Source organism: Galendromus occidentalis, unplaced genomic scaffold (assembly GCF_000255335.2).
Source record: "Galendromus occidentalis unplaced genomic scaffold, Mocc_1.1 scf7180000076742, whole genome shotgun sequence".
Lineage (NCBI taxonomy): Eukaryota > Metazoa > Arthropoda > Arachnida > Mesostigmata > Phytoseiidae > Galendromus > Galendromus occidentalis.
Window position 1 is genome coordinate 84,322 of NW_003804731.1, and position 27,019 is coordinate 111,340.

Below are 27,019 nucleotides of genomic sequence, written 5' to 3' on the forward strand. Positions count from 1 at the left end.
GAATCACAGTCACCGAGAGACTCTTCCATTATTTGTACTATATCCGTCAAACGTTCCGTGGACAGAGCTCTCCCATCTCGTAGGTTCGTCATCGCCTCCATGAGTCACTACGTCCCCCCGTAGAACGGACCACAGTCAGTCGCCGACAGAGGAGACTCTCAACGATCAGGTAGGAGTCATCCGACGTCATCAGAACGTGGATTCCGTAAACGCCGAGGATGTCGAGAAGACGTCGAACGGCACTTCCGAACCACTAAGCTCCGATTAAGAAGGAGGGGACATGTTGACTCTCTCGAGCAAACAAAGGCTAACGAAGCCGGTCGCGTTCGCGGCACCCCCTCTATTGGTACGGTTCAAGTGGTATTTCTCCTCGCCGACGCTGCCGCCGTTCTTTCTATAAAGCGGCCGTCTCTCTCCCATCGCCCTCTGCATCGGCTCCTCGAGGTGGATTATCCGCGAGCCGTGAAATGAAGTTTATCTGCGTGCTGCCAGTCGCGCTGCTACTGGTGGGATCCGTCGTCTCCCACCAGTACAACCTGGGCTCCTGCCCGCCCGACGTGCCTTTCCAGAGTCACCTGGACATCGACAAGGTAAGCGAATAATTTTTGATCGAGCGAGCAAGCTTATCGACTCTGCGGTCGACCGGCTCAGGAATAATTCCGCGCGTGTCCGGTGTTGGAGGAGGAGATCGTGGGACAGGGTCTCATGGACATCGACGACGGTCCATATCGATGAGTATTTCGACCCGAGGAATCAGCTTAAGATGGAATGCGTGATTTTTATTCGCGACGGGAATCGGAGATCTCATGCGGTAGTCCATCAGCGGATAGCGAGTCGAAGGAGCCAAACGTTAGCACCTAGCTGTCGACTCTCGACAGAAACTCGCGAAGCTGAATTCTTGTGTCGTTCCTCGACGTTGCTGCCGTTCAATTGAGTTCGCCGAAGTTTGCTCGCAGACCTGCTGCTCCGATGCAGCGCTCTCGCTCAGGTCGATGTTATTTTCTTCTGTGGCTGTGTTCGTTCACAGACTTATCAAGTGTATCTAACAGACGGTCAGTCCGAAGGTATTTTGGACAGCGCCGATAGATAACCGGTTGCCGAGCGGAGATTATCCAGAACGGCGTACTTCGTTTTACGGTTCAAAAGAGTTCGTGATACGAGGGCTGTTTCGCTCATGGAGCGGGTCGCTCACATCTTGGATCGAAAATTTTCGTCTCTGTACCCCGTCGCGTTCGTACCGAGATATTCTAGGGTTTCCCCAGTCGCGTTGTCTCGGTCGCCAATGTCGACATGAAACCAATGGGATGCTTGATTATTAGGCCCCGAGAGTCTGTCGTCTCTCTATCACATCGGATGATTGACGCAGTACCGTCGACGTCGAAATTTCTCGCCCGGCTTACGTCACCTCCTTGCATGCGCGGTCCCGCTCAGCTCTCGAGGAGACGTTTCCCATGTTTAAGGGATCGCTCCACGTAACGCACTGTTCTCCTATGAGACTTGAGGTTGATGAGGCTTCGTGGACATGGAGCTCCCCTCAACTCGGTTTATTTTAACGACGAACTCATCTTGCAACGCCAATGACTTGAGGCGTGAGGCAGCGAGTTGAGAATATCGGACGCCCCTCAGTTACGAGCACCAGGGCAGTCAGAAGACGGAGCCGTTTTCCTCATAGTAACTTCACCATGAATGTACACCTGAAGGAAAACCAAGTTTTCCTATCGTTAGTCGCCTACTGTAAGTGTGTGCGCGGAGGACCATTTCTGGATGTCTGTAAGTTTGCCGGACGACACTCGGCTCATCCGACTCCGCTTGATCCGGCAGAGAAAAAACACAGGTAGAGGAAGAGATGTGAAGGGAAACTTGTCGGATGCCAGAAGATTATTTCGGGATGTCCCTGTAACGTCTCCTGCATCGAGTAGAAAAAAAGAGGAAATATAATAAACTAGCTACGGCTCGCCATTGAAAGTGCACAAGGAGTCGGCGCATAGTAGAAGAGAGAAAAACACAGAAAATACGTTTTTCTCCGAGGGGAACTTCGTCTCCTATCCATTGGGTGTCGTCGACGACCGAGCGACTTACGAGGGATTGGCGATCCATGGTTAGAGTTGCATGAAATTGCTTTTACGCAATCTCGTGGAAATGTGCACCGGCTCCGGAGATATACGATCTCCTGAGCTCCCGATGCCGATGTCGTCGTCATTGAAATACATGTACCGCTTGAGCTCATCGGGGAGTTTCGATTCTACCGTTCCGAAGGGGAATCCGGCACGGAAGTATGGCGGCGAATATCGGCGAACGCTGGATGTTCATGGTCATTCAGCTCGATATCAGGCTTGAAATACTGGCGGAGTATCCCATACTCTGGCCATTGGATTGCCCACGTCGACGACGCTGTCCCCTACCGGCCATATGTGTATAGGAGTTTCTAAAGATTCTTCTACGTATCATCCCGACCAAAAAACTATACTCTCGTGTTTCCGGAGCTCCCGGGAGCCCCCCCACCTTACTTTCAACTCCAGCTCTCCGGTTCCTTTTCTCCGGCTCATCCATTCTCCCCGACGTGCATTGAGATAGAATATATACGTCAATCGAATTTGAATAATCCCCTAATTTCGAAACGTCGTGCCCTGGATGGCTGCTTGATGGGATCCGGCTTGATTGATGAGTACAAAGCTCATTCTCGGAACGAAACGTCGTCCATCAGAAGCGGAAAGATAGGAGGAAACAAAGAACGTGCACACAGACACAGATACGTCCGAGAATTTCAATTAAAAGCAAATAAATCGACGTTGATGTTACTCTCGTGCCGGTCGGAGGATATTCAGCTAATCAGCCTGACAAGCTTTAAACATCGGTGTTGATGGATCTTTCAAGACTCTCGCGTAGACGAGTCTTTCCATTATTTTCGATTTCGAGTAGGCGGTCAGAGACTTCTGAATCTCAATTGAGCCGAAACCGTTCATCCCCATGTGCTCGTAGGAAGATCAGTGGAATCAATCGCGTCATGAAGGTCCATGTCGTCATTTCTCTCATCCGTTCAGAAGATTCAATGAGGCTGAGGGCATCGGACATGAGCGTTGAAGTTTTCGAATTTCTCTTTCACTTTTGATAATAAAATCACGCTTTGTTGCTCGCTCGCCCGACTTGTTGACCACTCCGGGCCCGCCGACTGACAAGACGACAATCGAAACTAAGTCACGACTTCTAAATAAAAAGTGTTGGGGAAAAACGAGAAAATTTCGCGATGGAGATTTTCGGAGTTGTCAGCAGGAAAAGAGAAGTGTTGTTCGACGATCAGAGTCAGAGAGTTCCGACGTGGCTCGTGTGTAGAGCCGGTCTTATCCGTGGTCGTTCGCTCGGAGCATTCAAGCTATCCATGACGAAGTCACATACAGATGATACTCGAGGAATGATGTACAGATTCGATCCTCGCGGAGTTTCCCCGCCTGCAATGATCGACATGTTCGAGCGGCTCCTTTGAGTTGCAAACGTACCGAGGACTAGCGGTGTCTGAGCACCTGGTCCCATCGACCCTGCTTCCCTTTTCTCGGATTTTCCCTCTTCTCTGTTCGTCGTAGTCCACCTCTTTCCGATCAAGCTGGCCGAACGAGATCCAAATCTACTGATGTTGACGAAGACGATGATCACTTGTTAGGACTGACGAACATTTGTGCTACCCTAAAATTATTTGTGTCTGCTCCATGGCGATCTCGTTTGTCTGCTGTTTGCCAGGTCGCTCCGTTCCTCAATTGCTTGATACTCCCGGCGAGCGAGCGAACGAGTGCTCCAGTCACTCTAGCACTCAGCTGTCCGGAGTCAGGCATACAGATTAAGATGACATTGGATTCAGTCGCACGGTTGTTCATCTGAACGTTGTGCCGTAGTAGTCGATGTCGTTGCCGTGGCCGCCACTGTCTTTGTTGCTGTTTGTGGTTATGACCGTCCCTCCTCTAAGTGAGTCTGGCCGTCCCACAGATTGGTTGAGACATGATTCCACCATCAACCTGTGTCAATCGGACACGGAAGGTTCTTCTTCTCGGTGATTCAAGTGAACGATTGTGGTTAACATCAACAATTGAGCCATTTTCGGTTGATCCTCTGTGTTTTTCTATTTCTTTGCTGGATTTCGGTGTTATCGCGTTTTTTCACCCGCTTCGTCAGTATTTCATGTTTACAAAAGAGAAGGAGGGTGTTGTTCGAAACACCGTTGATGCTGTCGATTTTTCTGGTCGCTTGACGCACTAACCGCTCGTTCGGCTGTTTGGTAAGACCGCCGCCTGGTAAACGATGGTGTGCGCCGTCATTGGTGGAAGGGCCCCAAAAGATTCTGCTTACCTGTTCGTCCGCGAGATTCACTTTCGGCAGCGGAATATTTACTCCCAGAACTCGTTCCCGACCTCCGATGTTTCGCTCCGCTCGGAGCTCCATCTTCTCTGCTTGGGTCATTGTTTGAGCCTCAAGCTCGAGCGTACGACCAGCCAAAGGTGAAAACGCGATCCGTTACAAAGGATTCTATCACGACCGCGCGAGAAGATCGAGAAGCAGAGTGTAGGAGACGAACAAAAAATAATGCCGCAAACCCACACAACGCTCGCCGGTGGTGAAGCCAGAGGCACCCAAAGCCATCGAATCCGTTCGTTTCGCTCGCTACGTCCAGCACCGTTCGCCACCGTAAACCTTAACCTCATCGCACGGCTAACGAATTTTTCGGCGCGTCCGAGCTCATTGAAATCATGATCGAGCCTGCCCGACGCGGAGTTCGGCCGGGGTGTATCGGCGCGGCGGACCAGTTCACGATACTTCGATGGCAGTCGACCTGAAAAATGGAAGCAAGCGATTCTGTCGCTTCCGAGGAGGGACGAGAGTAAGAAAGATTCCGCTTTTTACGAGCGATGCAATTTCTAATCACGACTTCGAGAAGCAAAGATGTTCATTATTCACTTGTTCATTTCATTTCGTTCCGGGCCTGAGTGATCTAGACACATGCTCATTTACGCTCCGAGGGGAATGTCGACTTGTCTTTAATTGGCTTTTCTCTCCGCTTCGGTTTTTCTTCGACTCAATCTTTCTTTTTTTCGATTTTCTTCTGAAAAAGCAAGCGGGTGACAAAACAGAAAATGAGATAACAGTCACAGGTAGCGAGTGAGCTATGCAAATCTACCGCTGCAAGGTGGGGGCCCTGGATCCTTTAATCCGGTATTCGGGTGATGACCTCTCGTTTGTTGTATCTATACCGTCGCTTACACACTCACGCAGACTTTTAGGCGAACAGGAGGGCGGTCGGACCTACGGACGCTTATACAGAAGATTGGCTAGCTGAAGAGTCGCAGCAGAAAATTCACACGCCATCTTTGTCATGGATTCTCGGGACATTAAACGACCGTCTCCTTATTTGGCTTTATGGTTGATGACTTTGGAGGCGAAGGAACACACACAGACAGATACGGACGCGAAATGAAGACTCACAGTTAAATCCACGTCAACACTCGTCACCGAACTCATGTGACCGCTTTGTAAGAGCGACCACTCCGCGAGAGACGATTGTTACTTTCGACGTGCCCCTGCTTGTCCTTCGTTTTGATCTTCTCTCTCGTCATCTGCTTCTTCCTCGTCGTACGTAAGCGCGGCCGAAACGTCTAAGTATATATGACACTTTGTGAGAGTGTGTTTGTCGAGTGAGCTAATCATGTAATAACTTTCAAAGACTGTGAGAACCCCCAGAAATTGCGATGGCTGAATTTTTTCGGCCAATTTGGACGATTTACGACAATTTACGTTTTATTATCGCTGACGTCGATCTGACCATTCAAATCTGTCTATCTCTGTACCTTGCCCTTATCTACATCCCTACGATGTGTGAACCATTAATCAGCGTGACGCTCACGAGGAAAAGTCAGGGAGAAGTCACCGGGTAAGCAGATTATGTCTTTCGGATCCAGAGCCAAAAATTCAGAATGACACCCTTCGGAGCGGTGGGTGCAGCACCAAAGAATGCTTTTAATTGCAATAAGGAAAGCCGAATTGCCGCGACTAAACGCTAGTCGACCAGAAAAGTCAGGAGATTTAACGTCGCTGCATAAGTGTGTCGAGACGGAGAATTTTCGCTCGTCGAACCACCTTCGACGTTCGGCCTCTTGAGCTACGAGCATGTTTGGAAAGATCGCTCTCAAGGACAGCGGACCTCGTAGTGAAATGCCATGACGGGGAATCCGACCGAGTAAAGACGGCAATCAAGTCATTCAGCCGCTTTAGGGCTACAGCAGTGAGTCGAGGGTCGCCGAGCAGGTCCTAGGTTGTCGAGAAAGTTGCCGGGAAGTTCTCGTCCGCTAGAACTTCGTTTCGCACAGCTTGTCCAGCTGCTTTCCTCCCTCAGCGGAAATTCGTTCCGATTTGAGCCGGAAGGAAATCAAGTTTACGTTCAGCGTAGTTCAGGAATCGACTGCCAGGAACTCACAGCCGACCTGCTCCCGTGGTCGAGGCTCCCATCGAAGATTTCTCCTCTGCTGACGTGGTCATTTGTGAAATACTTCCGCATTCGAGTCCGGGTTCCCGAACATCTTTCGCGTTCGGATCATTAGGCATCGAGAACTTCAGTTTCTAATGGACCATACTCGGAAGCTCGGCAGAACCGGTTCGGTGACTCACTCGCGACTCGATAAACTTCGCCTCTAGCATATCGTTGCCTCGCCGGAAAAAAATGTAGAAGTTGAAATCCGCTCCATCTGCAGCTCACTCGGCCGTGTATATTCGTGATCCGCACCGCAATGGAGGGTTGTCTATACGAGTCTCTTCGTGAGAATTTGTGCTTTGATTCAATAGCGACGATTCTCGTCGCAGTAAGTCGAAAGTGAGCCGAGAATCGATAGCGGAGAATCAAGGAAAAAAGAGACTCTATCGTATTGTAGAATCCGACCCACTACCACGACGGAATCGTATCCCAGTCTCTCCGCGTTCCGCTGCCGCCGCTTATTTATTTTTCCCTCGCTATTCGCTCCCCATAGCCGCAGTAGTGATTCATCTTCTTTTTTTCGTATTCTCCTCGGTGTTTTACCTTCGGATATATATATTTTTTTCCGCAGAAATTTCCGAATGGTTGTGAGTTTGAAGTAAAAGACCTCCCAGTAGATTGAATTCCCACGCTGGTCGAAGAGCGCTGCCTCTCGCGGTCGTTGCGTCTTCGTTCGCCGCTTTCCTTCTGCCTTTTCTCTGAAAAGAGACTCGTGTGAAATTGTCCCTGCGGCTGAGTTGGCGGTGTCGGTGCCGCGCCGCCGCCACCGCAGCAGCTCTTGGTGCTCTTGCTATTGTTGTTGAATCGGTGATCGGAGCACTCGATCCGGTGGCCTTTGTTGTTGCACCGGTAATCGAAACAATTGATTCAGCCGTCGCTTTTGTTGTGGCTATGGAAGGATCACCGCGTGCACTCCCGCATGCGAGCCTCCGCGGAGCAAGTTTCCAATCGAGATTCGGCGTCGCAAGGGTGATCGGTAGGAGAAGAAGTAGGCGGCCGAGGTGTTGCCCCTATGAGGCAGCAGCACCGGCAGCCACCACCACCACCGCATTGATTTGTTGCTGCACGACATACCATCTAATGGTGGGGACATCATTATTGTTGTCCGTGGTGGAGGTAATGTTTTTGGTGCTCCTTCGGTCGGCACGGTTGTTGTTGCTGTCGTTGCTCACGTTCGCAAAAACATCACCCAAAGGTGCCAATTTACAAGTAAATGAATGCAATGAGTTGTTCATGCTCGCGGAATCCGAAAGGTTTCTGACCGGATGAATCTCGTGCCCTTAGCAGGCGACACGTTCACAAACGAACAGAGGGATATATACAGAGCGAAAAGAATACAAACCAACCGAGCGACGGACCGACAGACCGGGCGAAAGATAGGCAGCTAGGCATTCCAAGCGAACGAGCAAGCAGGCGACCGACCCACCGACCGTCCGTTCGCCGGACAGATCGACGGACAGAGTAATACACAGATAGGCCGGCAGACGTGGCCCACGAGAAAACGTCGACGAGTCACGATGTCCTCAGTGATTTTTTCAGATTCCAGCGGACAACGGATATGCTTTGTCCAGAAACATACAACGCCCGACCACTGTCGAGTCGATTGTCCGGGTCAAGTTCTCTCTATTTTCTGTGAGCGCCTTTCTGCTCCGGCCCGTCGAGAGATAAATGGAACCGCAGGAGAAATGAAGCAACTCGAAGGAATTTTTAAACACGTTCCCTGTCTCGCTACGTAACCGCTTGTCTATTTGGCGTAGTCTGGCCGCGGCTTACGGGCGGGCGGCGGGACGGGATTCGTTTTTCTTTTTCTGTTCGATTGGCGCCCCGCAGTTCACTGACGCAAGATGGCGTTTATGGATGGCAGGCAGGCAAGCAAGCGAGCAAGCCGAGCGAACCTGCGGACGGTACGTCCGTCCGTCACCGCCGCAAAAGGCGCGACGGCCGCCGGTGCCTTGCCGATCTTCTGCCTAAGCCGGTGTCGGTTGGAACTGATTTGGAGAAGATGGTGACGCCGAGAGGAGACACAGCCGTCATCGTAGGTGTTGAAGCGTGTTGGCAAACTCCGAATACGGAGCGAGAGGTAGTCGGCCCCAGTCAGAACGTCGACTTTCAGAGGAAACGAGCGAATGTCAGAAGATCTCAAACAGAGGGAAACATTCGCTTTAGCAAGAATAAATAACTTACGGAAGACCGAACGTTTTTCGCGGCGTGTACGCCAAACACGCTTCTTCTGGCTTCGGAGTCTTAGCAGCCTGTTAGATATGCCGGAGAGTTTTCGGCGAGGAAGAACCCGCGACGGCTAGCGGCTGCTCCGCGGCTTTAAATGCTCCTCTCGTATTCATTCTGCGGCGTTGTCTTCGACTGAACTCCGTTCCGAACGAAAGTCGATAGGGTGGTGACTTCCATTCCTTTCGGGGAATCATTGCCTGTATCGTTGTTGTCGATGTTCTTTCTGCGATCCTGTCGGAGAGCTGCGTGAATCCCTTAAAACAATGAGACGCGCCTTCTTTTCCCGGTTTTCTTTTGTAGTGAGCGAAATTTACTGTGTGCTTCCACTGAGAAGGGACACAAAGCTGTTCTCATCAGTATTGGGTGTGGCGTACTTCTGTGCGTTCCCGAGCTCCTCCGAAAGTCTGACATTCTCAAGTCTGTGTTCTGCCTGCCGAATTCTCAGCTCCTTTCATTTTCCTGCTTCCTTTGTTTACGCGGTTCCTTGCCCTCATGCTACCCCGGCCACTTGGTGGGTCAGGGGGAAATTTGGAGATATACGGTGGGAGCTGAGGAGCGTTAGGAACGCGTAGAATTGAATTCGGCTACACATCGGCTGTGTCGCTGTTCCGTATTATGCTAATTTCCATTCCCCTCTTTCCAGTTCCTGGGAGTATGGTACGTCATCCAGATGTCGTCTTCGGCCTCCGCGTGCCACAAGCTGAATATCACGCGCGACGGCGAAGATCTGAGACTGGTCACCTATTCGAGGTATGGTCTGCTGCAGAAAGCCGTAGACCACACCTTCATTGACACCGCCGCGCTCAGAATGCCGGATCCGACCGAGCCTGCCAAGATGAAGATCAAATACTCGATGTGTAAGTCTCGATCTCCACTATTCGGAAGACGAACCTTCCACACGTCGGATTGTTGATCGGGGTCCATGTGACCCTCCCCGCGGGAGCATTGGACAGGGAGATTTTTTTCGAAAACTTCATTCGGGGAAGTCTCCGAATCTGTGAGTTGATAGCGCCTCGAAACCATAACGCGAAAGCATCGTGATTCGGAGATGGCTCGTTGCCGAATTATACTCCATCGGAATGCGATATAGTTCCCTCGAGCGAAAATGAGCTCGTAAGCGGACAACTTGGCGTATCGGCGCTTCTTTCGCGGGGAGCCTTTATCCGCGTAATTGTAGATGTTTATCGACGTTTATATGAATGTCTATTGTCGTGATTCGCTTCGCGTCTGCGGCAGCGGCGATCAGGGATCCATTCAAGCCGAAGCATTCGTTGAGCAGCGTTCGTCATCTCGGTTCAGAGATCAACTGATTGAGACATGTATGCCGCCGCCGAAATCAAGCGGCACGGGTTCCTGAACTCTGAGAGGGATATTCTCCGACTCCGCAATTTCCTCGAGGCTTCGAGCAGCGTGAAATCCAGCCATTTGCGACGCTCTTCTCAAACGGCGGATAATCGAACATTGACAGCTCATGAAATGCAATTTCGTCCTGCTCGCTTCGCCAACCGGGTTTATCCTTCTCGGAGGCTTTCCCTCCGACGAAGACGACGACTTCTGTCAATCTCGTCTCTCTTTTCACTGACTGCCTTCGCTAGCCCTGTTGTTGTCGCCGCCGCCGCCGCGGCTCCGTAGCCAGTCCATTAGGACATCATGATGGCGTTCCAATTTGCAAATCTCAGTTGTCGTCGTCAACATGGACAAGCAGTTCTGGGCGAAACGTCTTCGACCGAAAAGTGGACTAAATCCCACGGATACGTCATCCCATGCTCCGCGAATATTAGAGATAATTCGTCGGCTTTTGTTGTTTGTTGCTCCGATCGAACATTCATTATAATTAGGCGTGAATTATTCAAGACAACGTTTATGAATACGACCAGAAAAGGCGTCGCTCTCGTCAACATCCGCGAAGCTACGCCTAGCGACAGGATGGAGCTGTCTTAGAATTCCCACAGCTCGGCTCGGAGAAAGAAAAACCGTCGACTGATATTATTGATGGAGTTCTCGCTAATAAATTGAGCCGAGCTGTCGTTGCGTATCGCTCACGAATACAAGGCGGACACTTGGCGGTGAAAAGGGATTAGTCGAGATGTCCCTTGTCGGCACGGAAAACACGAAAGAAGGAACGAAAAGGAGGAAAACGTCGGTACCTTTTCTTCGTCCGAAAAACCAAAGCAGGGTCGGATGCGAGCCAAGATCGGCTGAATTCGAAGAGCCTCAGAGAAGGAGAAAGAAACGGAATCCTCGATGCGTTTCGAAGCTGCTATGAGATATGGATTTGCCGCACGGATAATCGATCTGTATCCTCATCGAAAATCAATAGGTGCAAATTGGTGGAAGATCACCATAATTATATGCAATCGTCGGCGGCGAACCAAATCTTGAATCGAGTATCGCTGTAATTATCTGAGAACCCATGGTCTCTCTCCAAAAACGCGTTGCCGTTCCATATTCTCGCATCGAGAACGATTCGGTGGCAACACCAGAGCACGAAGTTCGAGGAAAAGCATTTACACTCCGATCGTGGATCGCTCCGCGATATCGCCGCGAATCCTTTTCGGAATTCCTGAGCTTACGTTGAAGCGTCAGAAGACGAGCGGGAGGAGAGATTCAGAAACATGAAGCGAATGAAGACCGATGGGGAAAATTGCTGAGGTGATTATTCTCTAATTCGTTGCAGATATGTGGTGGGAGGATTTCACGGTGATCTCGACCGACTACGATAACTTCGCAGCCGCATTCTCTTGCGTGAATGTGATCCATGTCGGAAACCGTCAGAACGGCATGATCCTCTCGCGGAAGCCGTACCTCGACCTCGCGACCGCGGACTCGCTTCGAAAGACGTTCGAGTTCTTCGGGGCGGATAGAAGTTCTCTCAGGTGAGCAGCTCGTGGAAGCGCACATCTTCTGCGACGACACAATGACGCCGAATAATAGGCTACGGGTCCAGCCATTCGATGGATTACGGGGCAGAAATGCCGATGGCCTCTTCAGATTACTGGGAACATAGGCGGTATATTAGCGATCGCTAGGAAGCATTGAAGCAGCCAAGTGGCTATACGAGAAGACGAGATCATGGATCCTTCTCACGTGAAATCTCCGTCCGGCTCGAATTATGCTCACGGTGGCTGTTGTCACGAAGATTCAATTACTCTCATTCTGGGGACCGTCTCTTGCGGCGGTTCAATAGTTTTTCGATAATTCTTACAATGTTGGCAGAATCTCAATAATAATTGTCTGATAATTGACTCCATCTCATCTTTTCGCTTGCAGTTTCATCAATCAGAAAGACTGCACGGGTCTTCTCAAGTCTAAATCAGAGCACGACAGGATAATCTCTCTGGGCACGCTGAATATAAATCGCGACCCTAAACACAAGTAGACCCCAATCGACACCGCTTCAGAACCGCCTAGTCAGCACTATGTGCGGTCGCATCGCAGCCTTTTCCCTGATAGACTTGTTCTCAGTTTGCACTCAAGCACAGCCCCCATAGGTTCAATTCACTGATCGATCATCCCACTTCCCCGCCACTGCAAAGGTCTTATCCATGGTCTTTATCGAACGAGCGCACTCAACCTAGGAGGAAAGGGATGTACGTAGGAATCAAGGAATGCACACTCCGGCAGCTGCCCTCAGTACTTGGGGACATAGGAGGCCGTTTTCACATCGAGGGCAATCGACAGAAGCAGAAGCAGCACAACCACCACTAAGGCACTTCGAGGCACGAAAGCACAGAGCAATCTCTTTGAGAATATAAAGAAAAAAGCGAAAAATCCCGTTCAAAACAGTGTCCCATAGAAAGCGACTCGATCATGAGCAGCTTCGGACGAACTGTCGCACCAAAAGGCAGCACACGAAGCTTCGTTGGATTCGACAACGATAGCAGCCACAGTAGCAACAACAACCGCAACAATAGCATCAGCAAGAGCAGCAATAAGGGCAAGCAGTATACATACCCACTAACAAACCTCATCGCGTTACTGAGATCAGAAAGTGAATCGGCTGACGACGCACACCTCACTTTGCCAAAGGAAAACATCATCTCCACTCTACTCCAATGCACAAGGACGGAATCAAAACTGAGGATTAATGCACGATCCCCATATTCGGAAGATGAGACCGTCAGAGATCCGGTGAATAAGAACAGCGCTTAGAATTCCGATATCCTACCTGGCGGATCCAGGAAACGAAATGAGAATTTTTCGAGCATTGACATAATTGATTCCGAAGCACTCGGAGAGCTCTGCAAGGTTTTCTTTCGGTCTCCTTCGCTCAGGCGGACGTGTGTTCCTCCTCGGTTACTCTATGTTTCTGTTTGTTTTCCTAGCTTTATCACGAAGGTTTTGGAACGATTCCTCGGAATCTCGAATTCACCGAGCTTCGATTGCGCTCAGAATTGAGTTCCGTGTGAAGAATCTGCACAGTATCCCCATTCTATCCTATAGTACATAACTAGGTTGCAACAACCCGAGCATACATAAAAGTTGCCTAATGAAAAAATAGGATTTTTGCGAGGGAGAGGATCGTATGATCCATTGCGAGTTCCAGAGCTGTTTGGGTCAGGATTAGCAAGCAGATAAATGAATAAACTTACCCGAAGCACTATGAGGATGTGAATATACAGTGTGCCATACACCGGAACGAGCATCGTCTTTATTTTCAACCTCGAGAGTCACGCAGACTCCTAGCTCCCCCAGTAATGGGAGGAGAGTCCTGGAGCTAAGGAAGTACCTACTCCATGAATCCTTTATCATATCGATATGAATGACGTTCGAGTCTGGATTTCCACTGTCAATCACCTCAGATCAACGTAGTGAGTCGCCCGGAAATGGGCAGGCGGTATCTTCGAGAATAAATTTGACGTCGCAGAAAAACGCACGTTCTCTTCATTGTGTCAGGAACTATGCGCTTGATGGTGGGACGAGCTCCAATGAAGGCGAGACGCGATGCTATACGGAGCATTTCCGCGAAGATCTAGATCTGTCAAGACGAACAGACTCGAAAAATTTATGTATGGGTAGGTGATATCACTGATAGGTTACCCTCGGACGGGTAAGCTCAAACCTGGCAAGTAGGGAGCCGAGGAATAGTAGCGGATCCGGTGTCCGCGGACGTCGGTGAACTCCGCCCGTGATTCATTCTGTTACAATAAGATACTGGCCGATACCTTTCTGTCACACCGCGGTAAGTTACACAGAAAAAATCACCAACAAAATAATGCGGTTGTGTGGGCGGGCTCACGGGCGGTCGAATTCGAAGCGCGCGCGCTTGCTCTCCTGGCGAGCAGCCAGAATGAGGGACCGAGAAGCACACGCGTCGCAACAAAGAAGAGAAATTCCCAGGGGTATCATTACGTCTCACAAAGAAGTTCTTCAGTTTCCGTTCGAAGAGAGCAATCGACTTCGATGAAGACGATTCCAATATTCGGGGACATACCTCTCATTTATTCTGTTGCGCCGCGCAGTCTCTGTCGGTGGCCTATAAGTAGGCCCGATCTGGCATGGAGTCGAGGTGGCCCACGCGATCATCATCGGGCATCGTTTTCGTGGTCTCGACAGCGGTTTTCGGAGCCAGTGCCGTAATAGTCGTCCGTTCACATACATAATAGCAGGGGACCTCTTCGATCTTTTTAGGCGAGTGGGATATGGCGTCGATTATCGCCCGAATTGCTGGCCCAAATTATAAAGCCCGCATTCGTTCGAGGAGTGAGCTGGACAGCAGGCGAGACGTCCGACGGACCGATCAAATACACTGCGATAGAGGTTCGGAATAAACCGAGGATTGGAGCCGACAATTTAGACGAGGGAGTAAGAGCGAGCTCCTATTTACCCGAAGGAGCCGCGTCCACGGTCGGATTTCCGTCCAAGACACGCTCAATCATTCGACAGATCAGCTCATCGGAGCATCGACATGATCAGCGTCTGTCGGCACCCAGTACGGAATGCATTTAATTTGGGACCGAATTCCATGGACCGCACCCTGGAGTTTGGCGATTCCGTTCGATTTCCGCGCGAGTCCGCCTTGTGTTCACAGGGCCCCATCATCGGGTGAAAGCTCACCTGATGGTCGCTCGATATGGATCTCTGTCGTGGAACTGAGCATCAACAGTTTAATGGTCCGTGGGCGGTCGGAGTGCGGAACTGCTGCCGATTTTTCGGAAAATTACGGTGGACGTCATACTGCCCCATTCGTTGGGGGCGAGTGTTTGCGATGCCGCGAATCGACGTTTCGGTTTCGCATGTTTGAAAATATTCCCCATTCGAATTTCTTTCGTATGCGGTTGCGCATACAGGCTTTCTGTTTGAACTATATAAGCGAAGACAACAAGAACGCGGCGAACGAAAATAAACAGACATTACGACAAGCGGGAGGTACGAGACCGGATGAAACGAAGAGTTGTAGAAAACAAAACCAAACATCGGAGAGAGCATGCCTCACTGCATCCGAGCTAGCCGGGAGGCTATCGAGCCATGCCGACCGCTTTCCAGATGGGAAATTCGCCTCAGTTTCTCAAACTTTCGATCGCATGCGTACTGGAGGTTCGATGCCGAAGCTCAACGATACGAAAGTGGATAATAATCGATTCTGTCAGAAGCTGAACGCTCAAATCAAGCCTTCATCCGATCGTCTAGCGTGGAACCGGTAGTTCTCACACGCGACCCGCACTCGTCTTTATTTCATGATCGTTCACGGGGCAAGACGCTCCCGATTGGATACTAAGTGTCCGCTCAAACACCACTCCATTTTCATTAAATTCGTTCCAGCGAGTGGATGAAGGAGACGTGAGACGCCTCAGAGAAGAAGGATTCGCCCGTCCGAAAGAACATCAGCCGCAGCCGGTTCAGGACTCCAAAGCCGTTGAGGTGGGTCCCGAGTCAGCGTTCTGATTGATCACCGTTGTAGGGTGATAGTGCGGTAAGAACGAGACGGTGAATTCATCTCGAGGGAGAGAAGACTTTCCAAAGAGCTCCTGAACCCGAGAGTCGCTCAACCGACAGAGAAACTCTGTCATCTGAACGGCTGGCTAGCTGGTTGAGGTCCGCCCAGTCTACCGCGCCGGCATCCTGGTTTCGCTTGGGTGGCCTAGCTCCACTGGAGAACACCCTAGAGCTGAGCCAGCAGGTCTGCGTACCCAAATCTCCTTCTCGCGCTACAATGTTTCCCTGACGCCTATACGCCCCCGTATCGACCTTTTTCTCAATGAGCAGCCGGCGGAATCGACGCTTTTCCTCCCCGAGATTTTAATCGCGAGGCATCCCACGAGGGAACACGAGACATTCCCCGAGAACAGCCTCTGTGTCCCGCACCGCCACCGGAGCAGGACGAGGAAGATGTCTCAGGACCACCGATCGCTCCATGCATCAAACAGAGATCTGTTAGCATGCTTCGAACCGACAGAAAAACTGACAGATCGACGTTGTAGCTGAAAATCGGTGAAAGTGATGAATCGTGCGGCGGAACAATGCGCCGGCATTGATTTCCTTCTGCGTGAAAGCGGATCACAAGACGATCGTTGCTGATCTGACAGGTCGTCGGCTCAAAGAGGGCTCGCGTGAAGCCCTTTGGGAGACCTCAAGAAAATGGATGGCGGCAGGATGCTGTGATTCCGGAGAAACATCACAACTTCTATGCGATTTCTACCATCGCACATAGCAGCTTTCCGAAAAGAGGGGGAAACGCTGTCGGGAACAAAGGGAATCTTCCGATGACATCGCTCTCGCAGAGCAAACTCGAACGCTCGAAAGAAATACGAACGTGCTGGCAGGCTCGCAGGCAGGGTCATATTTTGGCCCTTTCATCGCTTATGCATGCGGTTCGGCTCTTCCCCCGAACTAAGTGAAGGAGCTAGCCGGGAGTATGCATATAGATCAAACGCTCCCATATTGTCAGGCCCATACGTCCGCATCAGTCGAGTCTGCTCGCGGAGGCGAGAATGACCGCGCTCGCGGAGTCACATTCCTGGTGTTCCTTGCGCTTACGTCGCGCAGAAACCCAAGCGTTGGGCTAATTAGGAGCCCGGAATCATTGCATGTAATTCCGATCCATTACGTGAGAAGATGACTTACGTGAAAGATATCGACTGGGCGGTCCCTGCAACGGGTCATGCCATCCTAGATTTCGTAAAAGCAAAGAGTCGCTCGTCTTCTCGATGAGGGTTTTCTCAACAACGTTCCCTTGACAGGGATGCATGTTCCCCATGCCTCATGCTTATCGTACGATTCCCGCCAAATCATTCATGTATATTTCATGTGGATCTCAATTATTGCTCCAGGATCGTTACAGGGAAAGGCTACGCTCAAGAGACAGTTTCTGGCCGTTTCCCCTCCGCCTGTCCTCAGAACTCCGGGTATTGTCCGATAGTGTATTTCCTACAGTTCTCGTCCCTCGAGCAGCGGTTCCCCGGCTGACCGAGAGGATAAATATTGACACAACGACCGGAGCCCTTCCTAGAGTTCTTCAGCAATATCTATTTCTCTCGATATAAAGTTTCGGCGCGTCTCGTGGAAGATTCACAAAAGCATCGTGGAACCTTCCAGATGACCGATAGCCTGGGGGTTTCCTCCGAAGAAGTTCCGGAGGAGCAAACTGGACGCCGTTAATCATTATCGAATCCGGAGACAAAAAAGAAACTGATGCCAGAGAGCTTCATTCCCCACTTCGTCGGCCTCTGTCGTAGATGAAACTCCGCCGCATGGTGTCGCTTGCCGATCCCGTCCTGTTTTTTTCTGAAAATGTGATTACAAGGAAAAACCGGATTATCCAGGAAGGAAGCCCCACCGCACTCCGAGCAATTTTGGCACCTCAAATTCCCGAGCGGAGGGCACCGCAGAAATACAAGTAAAAATCGATTTCAGATCGGGGACCTCTCCCGTGGGTAGCTGCGAGTGAGTGTGAGTGCATAAGTGACGTGGTGCTTGCTCTACGGCCGTAGACTTCGGAGGATCTTTTTTGGATTCCGAGAGCGACGGTCATGCGACTCCGATGTAACCAGCAATCTCATCAGCTGGATTCCGGGACGTGAGTTGATTCGTTGACGACGCCGCGCTCTCGAAGTTTTCAGAAGTTTTTAGTGCAGAACCAGATAACAGAGAGGCTTGGAAGATTCGCGTCAGACTCAGAGAATTCGAGGGTTTCGATTTTTCCGCTCCCGCAACCCGTCGGTGTCTCCGACAGAGTCCCGACCTCGATGATCATTTTTCGGATTCGGAAAATCGCGCCGACAGCCAAATTGCTAATTCGACACCGACGCTTGTTTCCAGTTTCGATATCGCAGTACATTTCTACGGAGACGTGCAGATCCATCTTGAACTTATCAACGAATTCTTCAGTCGTCAGACTCTCCTCGCGTAAGCCCCCCGTAACATTTTGAACTCGATGATTATCGCCTAATTCGTGTCGAGACATGGAGATTGCACCGAACGCTCGATTTATTCGGGTCGTCATCCCACACACGTTCTCCTTGAAATACGGGAAGATCTCATTTTCGACCCAATTACATCATCACGGATGTGTGATTTGATCTACCTGATTCGGAAAGTTGAGAGACTATTCCATCGAATTCATACCGTAGATAATCTGTTGGAATTTTGAGATACTTATCTCGGAGATAGCCTCCGATGAGATTCCCTTATCGTCAGTTTCCGGAACGGCTGGTGTCAAAGCGGTAGAATTTCTATTCGTCAGGTCCTGGTCCCTCCGAGAGGTGGCGCCCAAACCCCGACCTAAATATTATGAGGACCCTGTGCAAGTGGTAAATATACTCTCCACTGTTCTCGGTGAACTTCTTCGAAAATGATTTCCTTTTTCCCGGTCCGACTGAGCCCAGGACGGCCCGACCGGAAACGGGTCGGGAGCCTGCATCTCTGCGGGATGCGCTCCCGCGTGGTCCGACCTGGGATACAGTCGCTTCCGAACGGAAATTCCCACAAACTTTGTTTATCTGCTCGAAGTGCATATCCGAACTCTCCCACAACGCGGCTGGCGTTTTGAACAACTCCGCAGGTGGTGTATCGACTACAGCTGCAGAGTTCCGTCCTGTCTTCGGAGTTTCGCCAGCAGAAACTGCTCGAAAACTGGTGTCAACAGATGCCGCTCTGGGCCTTGCCGACGCTCCCGAACCATATTCTAGCGACGACGTCCTGGGAACGTTCCCATGAAATCCAGCTGTGTGAGCTGTCCATTGGAAACCTTGTCGGTACGCAGCCAGCAATAATCCACGCGAACGCAGCGCGAGTGTGCAGTTATTGGGAAATCGGAATCGAACATGTCTCGATATTCGCTGTATTCCGTTCTCTTCTCCCATCTCCGCTCTGTTTCAGGGAGATCGATTTTCTGCGAGCATCACCGTCTCGGAGCGGCACTGAGCGTATTCGATCACTCTGCGCAAACATTGTCCATGTTCCTCGAGCGTGCGAACGTTGGTGTTTTACGACTGACCGTGCGCTATAACCAGATCCAGAAGATGTTGGTCACCATTCTAGACCCAAATCATGTTTACCTGTTGCTCCACATGAGAGTGGTGAGCCCCGGCGCCACATATAAGTTATCGAAGAGGGGAAAGGAGTGGGGGGGGGGCATTTAATCGGGGGCAGGACTCCGATCGAGAGGTTCGCTCATTTGCTCTGCACATTCTTTTGCCCCAGGTGAGTTTGGTGTCGTTCGTCGACAACAAGCAACTTGAGAGCCACTTGGCGTCGTCGAGTGGGGAGCTTCGTCTAGAGGATATCTCAACGTATCAGCGGAAACACGATTTAGACACGTTCGACGCATCCTTTCCGACAGCGACCGAATTCGGCAGTTGTCTAACGATGAGTCTCCACGCTCGGGGAGCCACGACAACGGTGAGCACCAATCGTTTCTCGATAATGCTGTTAATCGCGATTCTCCCAGACGTCGAGGATTTAGGCTGCGCTGCGATAATTGCAAAATATTGGTTTCCGTCGTTCCGAGCAACGACTTCCTGCTTCTCGTTCACGTTGCTCCGGGCAATCACTGCGAATCACAGTGGGTCGGATTTTTTTTAATGTAACTGACCAGCATCCATCGTCCCTGATAAGCCCGATCGAAGCTCGTGAAACTCTATCGAGACTTTCACGAGTCGATTCTCCGGAGAATTCCGGATTGTTCTGCTGCGCTGCGTAATAGGAACGAATTTTCGGTCGGAAGAAATTGCATGTGCCGAATCATGGCCTCCCTAGACCTCTCCGAGTCACGCACATGGAGCCCGCAAAAGCCCGGCGGAGGGAAAGACGGAAACATAGAGGAATAGGTTCTCCAGAGCAAAATAACCGATGTAAGCTCTCTCTGCACCATGTGTCGAGATTCCGAAGACGGACTTACATACGTGCTCCCATCTAGACTCGTACAACGAGCGGAAGCATATTTCCACGCACGTAAGTCATGCGCGTGCGTTTCTCGGACGTGTTTTATCTCGGCGGAACAATGAGGAATTAACGGAACGCTGACGAGTCATACCGTCAATGTCGGCACGACGTCATCCGTGCGGGGTACGCTCTCGGATCGCGCGCTCCCTCGAAGCACACCGAAAGCCCCCTTCGATTCTACGACAGAGACAAATGCGCGATCCTGGGCGTGCGCGCATCGGCTCGGCCGTTCGCTTTCGCGGAAGCTTTCTGTTTTCCGAAACCGAAGGAGAACTCTTCTGTTGATTCCTCGGATCCAGGGAAAGGCGTTTGGAGGCAACTCCACCGTAACCCATTGTCTATGTTACAGCTGAACAACTTGATATCCCGAGTGAGCCGCAAAGTCTCCCACTACGGCGAAGTCGCTTACTGTCGCGTGGAACGAAGATTAATACATTCCGTTGACAGGGCCAGATTGCGAGCTATCCAGGAAGCTTTTATCCCGCTCCTTAGATCGTTCGAAATCAAGTACGCCATGTGTGCGTTATTCTCGTGGAGCAATGAGGTTCATACCGTGTAGTTCTCCCTCTCTCTCTCTCCCTGCCTGTCACTCTGTCCGTCTCTCTCCCCTCCGTGGCCTGTATTGAACGATATTGAAAGGGACCGCCACCTGCCCCCGCTACGGCTCTACTTCTTGTTCTTTTCCTTCGTGTTCCAGATCATCGATCAACTCTTCACATACAACAGAGTTCAAGAGGTCCTGGCTCTGATCCGGGCTTTGGAACTCAAGTCGTCCCATTCGCTGAGCCTCGCGCTGGGAGACGTTTTCAATTCGCTCGAGAACGGAGCCATTATCGCTTTTGAATCGGTGCTCGAAATGCTCTTCACAGAACACTATTCCTCCGACGGCATAGCACGCGAGATGCCCGGTTCGTTGTTGGGTCGTTTCTCCTCCTGGATTTGAACCCTGTCCCGTCCAGAAACTCGATTCGCCTCGAAGCGAATCCGCTCAGCATCGGTGACGGTCGAAGGAAAACTGAATGGGTGAGACGCACATTTTTCAAGTGGAGTTTTCGTTTTCAGTTCCGGGAACAGTCTACGTACGCCGAGTTTTCGTCACGCCGACGAGAATGATCCTGCGTTTCGCTGACTTGCATACACAAAACCGTATTCTGAGACATTTCGATTCCGAGTACGCAATCCGCGTCTGCTTCCGCGATGACAATCTAGACAAGTTGACATTCTCGGTTCTCAATATGAGGGAAAAGCTGCCGTTCCTGAATCACGTCGTCGGTGACCACATCCGAAGCGGAATCACGGTAAATGTTCCTGTCTCAGTCAGTCGGGCTCGGCGGAAACGTGGAGAAATCTGAGGAATCCCACCTCTGAGAGTCATGTATAGCTGTCCACCTGCCCGTAGATCGAAACGCAGCGGTTATGCGGCTTTCAGATCGGAGATCGCAAGTACATGTACGTTGCAGCTTCGTCGTCGCAATTGCGTGACCACGGCGTTTGGTTCTATGCGCTGGATCCATCGGGCTTCGATGCTGCCTCGATCCGACAATGGATGGGGGACTTCAGCAATATCAGCAACGTGGCCACCCGGATGGCTCGAATGGGACAATGTTTCTCGTCAACACAGGTTTCAGACCTCAATTCATCTTCCTTTCCTCATTCCGAGAGACGGTAGATATGCTACCATGGGCGTTAGCCCGTCCGTCCGTCCACCCGCTCGCTCACAAGGACGGGGCCTTTCCGGTTGTTTACGTTCGCTCCTTGTCGCTCAGGAAACGGTTGAAGTGACGCCGCTCGAGGAGGTCCATGAAGATGATATTTGGTACCCGGAGCAAGTGCATCCGACCTCGAAAAAACCGTATTGCTTCTCAGACGGTTGTGGCAAGATATCTCCGAGTTTATTAAGTGAGGTATGGGGAAGTCTGCCCCATACCATTTCCCAGCCCTCCGCCCTGCAAATTCGCTACAGGTAGGGGCTCGCTCAAGATTTCTTCTCTTCCCTCGGGCTCGTGTCCCTATATCGCAGTCGATCCGCTCGGTAGCCGAATCTTGGCGAGCGCAGACGACACCTCGATCCGAGAATCAGGAAAGGTTCACTACGTGCGCAGTCTGGGGATTCCAATCCGATTTGAGCCTTCGGAAACTTCGAAGGGCTTTCGGGACCTACTTATGGCCTCACAGATTAGCCTATGCTCCGCTGATCTGGACCTTTCAGCCGGTGGAACTCAGCTAGGACTGGACTCTTGGAAACTTGAAATTAGATCTCTAGCCCTAACCTACTTGATAGTCAGTCCCGGACGGAAATTCGTCCGTGAAAGTCGTCCCTCATTCTCTCAGACCTCTCGCGAGCCTTCGGAGCCTTTCTCTCCGCGCTTTAACCTTTGGAGGAGGAAGTGTAAGATTCGAGAATGAGCCCGCGGAGGTTCTAGATAATCCATGGAACTGTCTTCCCATTCATTCGCAGAGGCTGTAAGGGTATGGTCTGCCTGGACCCTTCCCTCGAGGGTCGGCAGCTGGTACTGCGAAAAAGCATGGTGAAGTTCGAATGTAACTCGAATCGAAAGCTCGAAGTTATCAAATGGTCGGCTCCGATGAACATGTTCTTGAACCGACCTTTCATCGCGATACTTGAGCACCACGGAGTTAAAATTGACGTGAGTTGTTCAATCCTGATTTTCGCCGGGGGCTGCGTGGAGACGGTCGGAAGCTCCTCTAACGAGGCTGACGATACAGAGCTACTTTTCTACCGTTCGCAGAGCGCACACCTCGGACCGGCAGAGGCCAATCAACGTTTTCGATCCATTCCAGGTATTTCTTAGACTGGAACTTGAAATGATTCTACAGATAGCCGACTCTCTTGTCTGTGAAGCTTCGGCTTTGCGGGTATTGACGAGTTTCGTTAAAACGCCAATACCGTTCTACGGTCTGGCCGAGACCGGGTGGCAACTTGTACAGGATCCCTTTTTTACTCAGATGCTATTTGATTTATTGAAAACCTCGCTAATGAGCCTTAAAGAAAAAGCCAACATCGCCATCCCGGTGAACGAGGGCCGCAACATGCTGGGAGTCGTCGACGAGACGGGGCTCCTAGAATACGGTCAAGTATTCATTCAATTCACCGAGATGCCGTATTCAGACGTGAGTTCTTTGATCTTCTCTTCGCGATACGGAATAGTCAAATCAGCGTCACGTACCACGAATGTCCCCCCTTGTGTGGGAACAACGCCCCGGGTCGACTTCAATCTCTCGACGTGAAACCGGAAGCCTTCGTCGTCCGGGCCGCCGATCTTCAGTCATACCATGTCCTTGAGAGATTGAAAACGCGAGATTTCTAGACGCGTCTCCGCTAGGGAGGAATCGGCAGAAATTTCCCAGTACTTGCGGATCCCCGTCCTACCTGGAAAAATGCTCCGATTCCGCTCCTTCACCTCTGGGACATTCTTAGATGAATAAACGAAAGTTACTCCGAAACCCGACAGCGCGGATACTGTTCGGAACCCGCTCCATTCCAGATCAGCCAAGCACGGACGCGCGTTGTCGATGCCGATGTTGTTGTCACGAAATGTCCGTGTCTTCACCCGGGAGACGTCCGTCGACTCCGCGCTGTCGACATACCTGAACTGCACCATGTCCGGGACTGTATCGTGTTTCCGGCGAAGGGGAAAGCGCCGCATCCTTTCGAAATGTCAGGCTCGGATCTCGATGGCGACGAATACATCTGTATCTGGAAGGAGGATCTCATTTTCGAAGAGAACGTCGAACCCTATCTCTACGACGACAAACCGCTCGGTGTCGTCAAGCCGTACCAACGCCCGGTGCACGAAGTCAGCTTCCTGTGCAGTTACATAGCGAACGATATGATCGGCATAATATCGAACGCACATCTGGCCTGGGCCGACCAACGTGGACTGATTTCGGACGAATGCTTGGCCCTGGTCGACAAGGCCTCGAAAGCTCTCGATTTCGCGAAAACAGGACACTCGGTGGACCTGCATCCGAACGAGAAGCCGGAAAGATTCCCAGACTTCATGGAGAAAGGCGACCACAAGCATTCGTATCAGTCGAACAAAGCTCTGGGTATCCTCTACCGCACTGTGCGACAGATCATGTCGGTCAACGATACCCAGCTGAGCAGTGGTCATAAGTTTTCGCCGTTAGAAGTTCCCGGCTGGCAGATGTTCAGAGACGACGCCTACGCAGCCATGCGAAGATATAATCAGCGTCTGGCAAACATCATGGACCAGCATGGTATAATGTCGGAGGGGGAAGTTTTCAGCGGTCGTATCGGGACCCTGAATACGTTCGACGCGGTGAGTACGTTTATTCGAAATCGCGGTGAAATTGACCCCGAGTCGACCGGAGCTCGGCATCGGGACCCCTCGCGAGTTCTCGCTCACAGATTCGAGGGTCTTGTGGACGCGGACTCCTTGCGCCTTGGCGCTTCTGCTCGTTAGGAGCTGGCGCTGAATTGATCCTATTCAAAACAGGGGAAATCGATGTTTGGAAAATTTCAGTCTCGCGCAGAGAAAGCTTCGGTGGCACTGCTCGTCGATCGGCAGAAGACAGCTTTGATGGAAGAGACTCGGGAGCAATTTTTTGCTGAACTCAAAAATGACTGCATTGTTCTCGGAGCTCATGCGGCCGAGGACAGGCGGATGTTGCGTCTGCAAAAAGCCTCGGCCTGGTTCATGGCCGCCTACGCCCTCCAACCTCTAACCGGAGGTGCTTTCTATAGTTTCCCGTGGTGTATAGCCCACGTTCTGCTCGAAGCTAAGTGGTGGTTGCGTCAGACCTATCCATGTGAGTCGAGCTCGGAACCGGGCTCGCGCGTCTGGCTGCCCGGTAGCACATAGTACTTATCGGGCGACTCATTCAGCTGGAACGACTTGCGACGCCTGTCGCGCTCGTATCGAATAATGACAGGTATCTTTGATTCTGCAGCGATGTTGACGGTGCACGAGCTCAGCGAATGTCGAGAGAACATCCTCGTTCAAGTAATCGACGAACGTCTGGGGAAGTTTTCTCTGGTAACGTCACACCAGCGAGTCAGAGCTCATCTGACGGAATGGCTTGCACGACTAGAAAGAGGATCTCGGATCGAGCACGCCCATGCCATTGGGAACTTGCTGACTGCCAAGGACGCGATAATCTGCGCCGAGTGCTTCGAGACAATATACCGAAGATTCGCCGATGCTGTCGCTCTCCCGAAACAGCTGACTACGGTTGGTAAGTTCCCCAGTGGGGTTCGTGTACTCTCATCGATCGGGGTAATCGGGTCGACGCGGAGAATCGATCCTTGGGAGCCATTGGAAAAAAATGAGTGGACGTCTAGCGGTCGGACGAGCGTCCCGGACGTCTTTGCCGATCACAGAATTCTCGAGAATTCATCGACGCTCCTCTGAAAATTTCCAACACCGACCCTCCCCGGCTGCTAGGACGCTACAGGTTTTACAGTCGATCATATAATCGTGGCTCGAAATACAACGGGGACGCGACGTTACACAAAGAGATGGGGACATTATGAGTTTCTGCGCTCCGAACCTATGAGCTCGAGACGGCTCGCTTGCGCAAATCTTTTGTTCCCTGAAGTTTCATGACTTGTACCTTCGGAGCCTCCCGTACTTCGTCGTTTCGTAAACTCATTACCCTGCGTAGTTCGAGCGAATTCGAGCTCTGGGCAGACGACTGTTTTTTTCTCGCCCATGAGGAAGAGTCTCTCGGCGGGTCCTCTCGGAATATTAGCTTCCTAGAACAATGATTCGTGTTTTCGCCGCGATATCGACTCGCAGATCGAGAGGCAATCGCATGAGCCATTTTCCTCAACCCCAGCCCGTGTCGAGTTCCCTTCGGAGGGGTAGAAGCATTCGGCGCTGATGCACCGATACTAGTTGACGCCAGAGTAGGCTCTAGAGCTAGAGGGAGAGCGTCCCGGGAGCGTAGTAATCATGCTTGTCATCATTGTTTCTGTCAAGGCGAGTACATTGTGAGTTTCTTGACGTTCCTGGCCTGCGGCAAATGCGTCTACCCGACTGAGTGCCTTCGTGCAACGTGCCGTAGATTCCTCTCGAGTGATTGCCCGCTGTTGACGGTCGAAGCTTCGAAGGCGTACGTTCGCTTCGCAATAAATAAGGATCCTTGCTTCCTCGGATTGCCGTGTGATCAAGGCGCTCATAAAGTAAATACCATCATCATGGACGGTGAGTCCGTTTTCTGATTAGTCCGTCGGTTCGGGTTCACTACTCGAGTCTCACTGCAGACTTCTGACCGGATGGATAAGTACTGATCGGGGGAATATGTCTGCAGCTCCACCGGAGAAAATTAATATCTCCGAGAGATTGCATCGTTTCCTGGCCGCGGATGAAGGGAGGCAATGCGCTGAATTGCTCTCGCGGTGGACTGGAGTCCAGCACATCAGCATCCGCTTCCAACATCATCGGCACCATCATCGCGGCGTTCGTTTTACTTCACCTAGATCAGACCAAGATAACTGTGACGACAAGAATTCCACAGGGGCCGATCGTACCTGTTTTAGTATGAAAGTGCACTATTGTGGAACTGATGCACAAATTTTCGCCATGCAGCAAATCCTCCGGAGCGAAAACTTACAACGAGCGCTATTGGAAGACCGGGGAGATCTGCTTAGTAGAGAGAGATGATACGGAACGAAATACTGCGATTTGAGGATGAGATTACGGGCTCTGGAGGGGGTAGGAGAGGGGGAGGGGTTGGAGGGGGAAGGGATTCACGAAGATTAGAGTTTGATCGCTCAACAATGCATTCATTTTGCGGGGGCTTGTGTTGTGATCGTTTCCGGGTTCTGGGTCTGCTGGATCGTCTGAGTGATAATGGAATGTTCTAGATTCATAGGAGAGGTCAGAGTCGTTCGAAGTAGGTGTCGTTGTTTGC

General features: G+C 51.2%; 2 protein-coding genes across 2 annotated transcripts; both read left to right on the forward strand.

Moving 5' to 3' along the window:
- The first annotated feature begins 435 nt into the window (after positions 1–435).
- On the forward strand, positions 436–13,609 carry LOC100901292 (apolipoprotein D). Its single transcript, XM_003740126.1, has 4 exons — positions 436–590; positions 9,381–9,594; positions 11,415–11,613; positions 12,008–13,609. Exons 1-4 carry the CDS (start codon positions 468–470, stop codon positions 12,114–12,116), a joined length of 645 nt encoding a protein of 214 aa, XP_003740174.1. The 5' UTR covers positions 436–467; the 3' UTR covers positions 12,117–13,609.
- Positions 13,610–17,706: 4,097 nt separating this feature from the next.
- Positions 17,707–26,769, forward strand: LOC100902300 (uncharacterized). Its single transcript, XM_029110557.1, has 18 exons — positions 17,707–17,753; positions 17,996–18,066; positions 18,404–18,486; positions 18,738–18,930; positions 19,055–19,254; positions 19,379–19,576; positions 20,469–20,663; positions 20,817–21,027; positions 21,182–21,417; positions 21,549–21,740; positions 21,886–22,082; positions 22,578–22,767; positions 22,922–23,251; positions 23,626–24,423; positions 24,628–24,913; positions 25,055–25,339; positions 26,086–26,310; positions 26,417–26,769. The coding sequence occupies exons 1-18, from the start codon at positions 17,707–17,709 to the stop codon at positions 26,767–26,769; spliced, it is 4,290 nt and encodes a 1,429-aa protein (XP_028966390.1).
- Positions 26,770–27,019: the final 250 nt, after the last annotated feature.

Excerpts from the sequence above, each read along its gene's own strand:
- LOC100901292 (XM_003740126.1), top strand. The coding sequence starts at position 468 with ATGAAGTTTATCTGCGTGCTGCCAGTCGCGCTGCTACTGGTGGGATCC. Across the intron at positions 591-9,380 it reads GTCACCTGGACATCGACAAG|TTCCTGGGAGTATGGTACGT; the intron begins GTAAGCGAATAA and ends CCCTCTTTCCAG. Across the intron at positions 9,595-11,414 it reads GAAGATCAAATACTCGATGT|ATATGTGGTGGGAGGATTTC; the intron begins GTAAGTCTCGAT and ends AATTCGTTGCAG.
- LOC100902300 (XM_029110557.1), top strand. The coding sequence starts at position 17,707 with ATGCGACTCCGATGTAACCAGCAATCTCATCAGCTGGATTCCGGGAC. Across the intron at positions 18,487-18,737 it reads ATGAGGACCCTGTGCAAGTG|GTGGTGTATCGACTACAGCT; the intron begins GTAAATATACTC and ends ACAACTCCGCAG. Across the intron at positions 22,083-22,577 it reads GCCCTGCAAATTCGCTACAG|AGGCTGTAAGGGTATGGTCT; the intron begins GTAGGGGCTCGC and ends ATTCATTCGCAG.